The 8,352-nt window shown below is 39.1% G+C and overlaps 1 protein-coding gene across 1 annotated transcript; it reads left to right on the forward strand.

Annotated features, from left to right (window-relative positions):
* The first annotated feature begins 7,364 nt into the window (after positions 1 to 7,364).
* Positions 7,365 to 8,128, forward strand: LOC145059513 (uncharacterized). The gene is made up of 3 exons (XM_079007359.1): positions 7,365 to 7,683; positions 7,820 to 8,022; positions 8,111 to 8,128. The coding sequence occupies exons 1-3, from the start codon at positions 7,365 to 7,367 to the stop codon at positions 8,126 to 8,128; spliced, it is 540 nt and encodes a 179-aa protein (XP_078863485.1).
* Positions 8,129 to 8,352: the final 224 nt, after the last annotated feature.

The following is an 8,352-nucleotide window of genomic DNA, read 5'->3' on the forward strand; positions in this document are numbered from 1 at the left end:
CAGTGGTATCAGAGCCTAGCTTGGTTTTCTTTAAATTGTTGCTTGATTAACTGAAACAAACCTGCAAAATTCGTTTTTTAGGTTTCTGTGTCACTGACTCGGCGAGTCCCAAGGTGGACTCGGCGAGTAGGCCTGACTCGGCGAGTCCCCTTGTGCACTCGGCGAGTCCAGGGGTCAGGAATGACCAAATTCGGGATTTCTTTGTGTTTAACTTATGGAAACTTACCTTAATCATAATAGATCAACCTAAATCCGATTTTATGATATATATGACTATTATCTTGATCTAGTAAAAGGTATTTATCAACTAATTAAATATTTAATTTCCTTATATGATAATTAATTAATTATTTTAATTATTTTGGTAATTATCTTTCAAAGAAATCTTGAATAAATCAAATATAGATAATTAGGATATTAATTGTTAATTGGAATTATTTGTTATTTGATCCTCCGTGTTTTAAATGTTTAAATCTTGTCCTCAAGTTTTGAAATTTATATTTGTGATTAAAAGTTTTAATTTAGACAACTTAAATTTCAAACCCTAGATTTTAAAAGTTTTAAAATACAACCCTATACTAATATGATATTACTAGAATAATATATATATATATATATATATATATATATATATATATATATATATATATATGTATAACTAAATGCTAGTCTTACCGTTAGTAGGCCTCATTCACGAAGCCGATCTATAAGGTGGGTATAAGGTTGTGGCCTATAAAATGGCGCTTAATGGGTGTACACTCACACCCACCGCTTGCTTGATTGGTGAAGGGTCGTTAGCCGAACGGGTAGGATAGGGCAACCTCATCCTCTCATTAAAAGTATAATAAGAAATACAAAGTAACTACACATATTTTAAAATTTCCCAATCCTAGTTACTTTAGGAAAAGTGAATTGATGCAATCCCATGAAATTACACTTTGCACCTTGCTAAGATGTTAGTGGAGCGTGTGTGGTTTACCGGCACACTAATTGGTTCTAAGCGAAGGTGGCAAAGGGTGATTCATTGTTTATCATAGTTCGATGGAGCGTGTGTGGTTTACCGGCACATCGAATAGGTGATCGTTACAATGAAGGCACCATGTGAATTTGCATGGTTATTCACACCCGCTTTGTGATCCTCGGTATCCCAGTCACAAACGAGAGGGGCATATCGAGATTTAAACATGCCATTGAATAGTTTGAATGAATCTCATCCGAACCTAGGAATTCTCAAAAACACTTAGGGCTAATAGTTTAAGTTCTGTGAAGGAGAATTAGTGAATCGTCATTCACTTACCTTCAATTTATTTGCATGTTAGATTACGGCATCCCTTTTCTAATATGTAAATGTTATTGTTGGATCCTAGCCCTAATTTTCTTATTGGGTGATAATTAGGGATTCTTATTCTAATCTATCTTTGTCCTTTTTCTAAATATAGATGTCGAACGCAAACAACGTTGCTGCTAGTTCTTTCACGTTGATGAGCCTTTGCCAAAAGGTCACCTTCGATGGAACGAACTTTAGCGAATGGATAAGATACATTCGCACCATTGCTCGCTATGAGGACAAGGAGTATGTCCTCGATGAGAAGCTCGAGAAAATCAACACCGAAATCGCTACTCCAGCCAAAATCACCGCCTTTGAAACTCATGAGCGAGATGCAACGAAGGTACATTGCATCATGATCGCCACCATGAACTTCGAATTCCAAAATTCCTACGAGGACATGTACCCGTACGAGATGCACCAAGACTTATTGGAGAGGTACCACCAAAACACGAGACAAGAGCGGTATGAGATTTTCACTAACATGATTTCCGCGAAGATGGGTCATGGAGAATCTCTTACCGTGCACTTGCAAAAGATGCAAAGGTATGTCGACCGCCTTCGCAAGTTAAATGTTGACTTCGGGGAAGACTTGGCGATCGACATGGTGCTTCACTCTTTGCCTCCGATGTACAACCAATTTAGGATGACCTACCACATGAACAAAGAAGAGGTCACCCTAAGCAAACTCCAAGGTCTCTTGAGAGTCGCTGAGAGCAACTTCAAGGACAAGTCTGTTGCACCTACTCCCAATCCGCCCGCTGCTCCTGTCTTGGCTATTGGTCAAGGAAAGGGAAAAAAGAGGAAAGCTTCATCGAAGAACTATCGCAAGGTGAAAGCCCGAGATGGTGCCTCTTCTAGTGGGACCAAAGTTGATCCTGCTAAGCCCTGTTCTAACCCGAAAGAGGCAAAGTGCCACCACTGCCACAAGATAGGACATTGGAAGAGAAGCTGCCCAGAGTACCTGCAAGCAATCAAAGAGGGAAAGATCAAGCCATCTTTCGCAGGTATATACACAATCAAATCTAACGATTCTAATCATGCTATTTCTTGGGTTCTTGATACCGGTTGTGGTTATCACATTTGTTCTAATGTGCAGGGACTAAGAAGAAGTAGGGATGTGGAGCAAGGAAGGATCAATCTAATCATGGGGAACAGAAGATCGTCGCATGTGACCAAGATTGGAGTGTATTCTTTAGTGCTTAGGAATAGTTTGGTTTTAGATTTGAACAATTGTTGCTATTCGCCAGAAATGGCTAGAAACATCATTTCATTTCATGGTTTATATAGACAAGGATTTAGATTTTCTTTTAATAATGAGAATGGTTCTATTTTGGCTTATCTAAATGGTGTCTTTTACTTTGAAGCTATACCATGTAATGGAATATATGAAACCGTTATGATTGTTGATAACTTAGGAAATGATGTTTTGAAAATTGATTCTTCCACTAGTATGGATAAAGCATCCTTGTGGCATTGTCGTCTTGGACATGTCAACAAGAAACGCATAGCCCAACTCCAAAAGGATGGAGTGTTGGAGTCATTCGACCTTAGGGAAGATGACACATGCGAGTCTTGTTTACTTGGAAAGATGACTAAGTCACCCTTCACGAGTACATGTGAAAGGGGCGAGGGTCTATTGGACCTAATACATACCGATGTATGTGGACCATTTAGATCAACCACGAAGGATGGGAACCGCTTCTATGTGACTTTTACCGATGACTATAGTAGATATGGGTATATCTACTTAATCAAGCAAAAGTCAGACACCTTTGAAAAGTTCAAAGAGTTTAAGAATGAAGTGGAGAATCAATTGGGCAGGAAAATCAAGATGCTTCGATCCGATCGAGGAGGAGAGTACCTAAGTCTTGAATTCCAAGATTATCTCAAGGAGTGTGGAATAGTTTCGCAATTGACGCCTCCTAGGACACCGCAGTTGAATGGTGTGGCAGAAAGGCGTAATCGAACCTTATTGGATATGGTTCGCTCTATGATGAGTCGTGCTTCACTACCAATCTCTTTTTGGGGGTATGCCTTAGAGACTGCCGCCCATATCCTTAACCGAGTCCCTACTAAGAAGGTTGCCAAAACACCTCACGAGATGTGGACAGGGAAAGCTCCCTCGTTGGCACATATCAAGGTTTGGGGTTGCGAGGCTTTCGTAAGACGAGATACTCACGACAAGCTTGAACCTCGAAGTGAGCGATGTATTTTCATCGGCTACCCGCAGACATCCTTTGGATATCTCTTCTATAGACCGAAGGATAATGTTGTCTTCATTGCGAGGAGAGGAGTTTTCCGAGAGCGAGAACTCATAAGCCAAGGAGACAGTGGGAGGCAAATCGAACTTGAAGAGATTCAAGAGTCGATAAATGAAGGAACCTCTACCGCTGGCATTCAACCCGAGGAGGAAACTCCGGTTGAACCGATTGACGAATCCTTACCTCTTAGACGTTCCGATAGAGTTAGAGTTCATCCCCAGTTTTATGGGTTTCATATTACTACCGAAGGGGACACGTATATTAGTGATGGTACACTAGTAAATCTTGATGAACCTAATAGCTATAAGGAAGCCATGGCAGGCCCGGAGTCTGTAAAGTGGAAAGAGGCAATGGATAGCGAGATCCAATCCATGTATGATAACCAAGTTTGGAATTTGGTTGATTACGTGCCCGGACGTAAGACCGTTGGGTGCAAATGGATCTTCAAGAAGAAGACCGACGTGGATGGAAACGTACACACATATAAAGCGCGATTGGTCGCGAAGGGCTTTACTCAAACTCCCGGAGTTGACTATGATGAGACCTTCTCACCAGTTGCGAAGATTAAATCTATTAGAGTGATGCTAGCAATTGCCGCATTTCATGATTATGAGATTTGGCAAATGGATGTCAAGACCGCTTTCCTTAACGGAAAGTTGGATGAGGATGTTTACATGGCTCAACCAGAGGGGTTTGTGGATCCGAAGCATCCGAATAGAGTATGTAAGCTTGAGAAGTCCATTTATGGACTTAAGCAAGCGTCTCGCAGATGGAATCTTTGCTTCGATGAGAAAGTCAAAGAGTTTGGATTTGTACGAAGCGAAGACGAATCTTGTGTATATGTCAAAGCCAGTGGGAATATAGTAAGCTTCCTCGTACTATATGTCGATGACATATTACTCATAGGAAACGACATCCCGACTCTGCAGGAGGTTAAGTCCTGGCTCGGGAAGTGCTTCGCTATGAAGGACCTCGGAGAGGCTTCTTACATTTTGGGAATAAGGATAGTAAGAGAAAGAAGTAAGAGACTAATTGGACTTAGTCGGAATACTTACTTAGAGAAGGTACTAAAACGTTTTAGTATGGAAAACTCAAAGAAGGGAGAACTACCGATAGAAAGTAATGCCAAATTGAGTAAGATTCAAAGTCCGAGTACCGAAGCTGAGATAGCGGAAATGAGCCGAGTACCATACGCTTCCGCAGTTGGCTCAATCATGTACGCTATGACTTGTACTCGCCCTGATGTAGCCTTCGCTTTGAGCATGGTTAGCAGATATCAAGGGAATCCTGGCAAAGCACATTGGATTGCGGTGAAAAACATCCTTAAGTACCTTCGGAGGACGAAGGAATGGTTCTTAGTCCTCGGAGGGAGTGATGACTTGAAGGTGCGAGGGTATAGTGACGCCAGCTTTCAGACCGACAGGGACAACTACCGTTCGCAGTCGGGCTGGGTCTTTACCCTTAATGGAGGAGCAGTGACATGGAAGAGTTCCAAACAGGAAACCGTAGCTGATTCAACGTGCGAATCAGAGTACATTGCAGCGAGCGAAGCGTCGAAGGAGGTGATATGGCTAAAGAACTTCATCGGTGATCTTGGAGTTGTACCTTCCATAAAGGAGCCAATGGAAATTTTCTGTGATAACGAAGGCGCGGTTGCCTTGACCAAGGAACCGAGGGATCATGGTAGATCAAGACATATCGACAGAAAATATCACTTCATTAGACATCGTGTAGAAGAAGGACAACTCGTAGTGAAGAGGATATCATCAGAAGATAACCCAGCAGATCCGCTTACGAAGGGACTGAGTAGGGTTAAGCACTTGCAGCATGCTAGGAGCATTGGGCTGAAGGATGATATTAGCATAGATTAGATAGTATTAGAAACGTGTAATAGATAAATGTAATTGACATTTGATGATTAAATAAAGGAGTTTTATTTATGAGTAATGTTACTATCTTATGTTAATTGTTTAGCTATTGTTTCACTTTGCATGTTTTGACTTCCAGAATAATTGAGTTTATTAGGAATAATCGAATTATTCAAATGGTCCACAATCGTTCATGTGTTGGGAGTAGATATGAATAAAGATTTTCATGAATTGGTGTGTAGAATGTCTAAATGGTGTTAGACATAGCAAAAGATTGCTGCAACATTCATGAGTGCTTATGAACTAGTTTTGAGCATTGGAATAAACCCGCGCTTGCTGGAATCACCTTATGGAATACGATATAAAAGGTGATCGCAAGACGATAATATCATATAGTCTTAAAACCTAGATATATGGTTTATTATTTGTTGATTGATTGTACATTGATAATACGAAAACGCATCAGTAACTTGGTGTTATAAAACGTATTGTTGTGTATAGCTGGTTAATGAATAAGTAAATGCATATAAGTCGAAGTTTATCTGTAACTTTTCTCTAAGAGGGTAAAAGCGATATCTCGGCCGCTCGATGATTTGATTTGACTTATGTGCCGGGCCCGGTCAGAACTGAATTGATGTGTTCGATTAAGTTCTATGTCAAATAAATCAGAGATCGAGAAACCTAAATGCTTGACTAACCATTCCATAGGATTGTCAGCATGATATCTAACAGAGGACTGTAAGATCCCTTATCTAAAGGACAAGATTGATTAGATCAGAGTTGACAGCGTCTTTGAGAGCTACGATTGCAAACCGAATTGTACTTGTGAATATAGTTACTAGACTTATCCAAGTGGGAGACTGTTGGAATAGTGTCTAAGGCTGCAACTATATTGGGCAAGTATTTGATCCGGTTGTGCATGGTCCTTTTGGGTTGCCTTCACCATAGCAACTTGATAGGATGATTTATTAAGAGAGAGTAAATATTATTAATATATTATGAGAATAATATAATGAATAATATATTTGTTATTTGATTAATATAAGTCATAGAATTAATTGGAATTAATTTGGTGACTTAAAGAGATTAATTAAATAAAGGGGTATAAACTGTCAATTGTTTGATAGTTAAACTTTAGACTGTAAATCCTTATTGATATAGGATTGGACGACTTCTAGGGCTATGATAAGCCAAAATCGTCCAAAGGGTTATCAAGGAAAGGATATGGATTAACTTAAAGCCTAGGTTATCCAATTAGGGTTTAGGTTGTAACCCTTAAGGAGTCTACAAGTATAAATAGACCCTATGGCTGATGGAATTAGACACTTGACCTAAAGTAAGGAACCTCTGGTCGAAATTCCTCCCCTCTCCTCTCTCCCAAATCATCTTCCTTGCTTTGGTGTTTGTAAGCCATTAGAGGAGTGACATTTGTGACTCTAGAAGCTCCAAGACCTCAGAATTAACAAGGAACTCAAAGGTATGATTCTAGATCTGTTTCAATGTTGTTATTTAACCTAATTAGTAATTAGAAGTCTTGGATTCAAAGCATGTTTATTAGAAAGCCTAGATCCGAGCATTAGGGTTTTGCATGCGCACATAGGAATGTTCTTATGGCTAAAACTCATCAGGTTTACCTACATTATATAAAAGTAAAACATGTTAAATTGATTTTAATATGTATTGATTCAAAATCATTCAACAACTATGAAGGTAATTTATTATTATAATAGTATATAATAAAATAAAACAATTTAGATTAATATATAATAAAATAAGACAATTAGATTAATTTATATAACATTTACATACAATAGGTAACATTTTTTGATGGATAGTAAGCTACAAACACCTGCTCAATTTCTCAGAGTCAGGCAAAGACAAGTAATTCATCTGATTTGCTTGTTGATGGCCATTTTGACACATCGTGCCCTTGCCAACACAAACCGTCCCAAATTACCTTCTAGAAAACTTATTTTAAAGCGACGACGTATACGTGAACAGTTGCTACACGACCTTTCAAATGGTGGACAATGTCGTGAACTTATTCGTATGAGTGAGCAGGCTTTTAAGAAATTGTGCACTATCTTACAACAAGTTGGTGGTCTTCGAGCTACTCAACGCATGTCTGTTGAAGAGCATGTTGCAAGATTTTTGCACATTGTCGGCAATGATTTTAGAAATCGATTTGTGTCTTGGCTATACCGTCGCTCTAAATCCACTACAAGTAGGTGCTTCCATAGAGTTCTCCGAGCAATTATATCACTGGAAAGTCATTATATTCAACAACCAAAAGGTGACGTTGTACAAAAAGAAATTCAGGAAAAAAAAACGATTTTATCCTTACTTCAAGAATTGTATAGGTGCAATTGACGGGACACATGTTCGTGTCAAAGTACCTACCAAAGATGCCCCTAGATATCATGGTCGCAAGGGATACCCTACGATAAATGTCTTAGCTGCTTGTACGTTTGATTTAAAGTTTACGTACATTTTAAGTGGCTGGGAGGGTACAACATCAGACTCAAGGATACTAAAGAATGCACTCACTAGAGAAGATAAACTAGTAATTCCAAATGGTAAATTTTTAATACCAAAATTAGTCTTATGTGTAATCTTATTTTAATACATAACTAATTATAACTTATTTGTAGGCCGATAATATTTGGTAGATGCTAGTTTGCCTCATACAACTACACTAATGGCACCATATCGTGGTGTCAGATATCATTTGAAGGAGTATTCTGCTCGGGCCCCTGAGAATGCAAAAGAGTTGTTTAATCTCCGCCATGCTTCATTACGTAACGCTATAGAACGGGCATTTGGTGTTCTAAAGAGAAGGTTTCCTATCATTAGAAGTACACAAGAACCTTTTTATTCTTGTGAAACACAATCG

This window comes from Lactuca serriola, chromosome 6, assembly GCF_051521515.1.
Source record: "Lactuca serriola cultivar US96UC23 chromosome 6, Lser_US96UC23_V15, whole genome shotgun sequence".
In the NCBI taxonomy this organism is placed as follows: domain Eukaryota; kingdom Viridiplantae; phylum Streptophyta; class Magnoliopsida; order Asterales; family Asteraceae; genus Lactuca; species Lactuca serriola.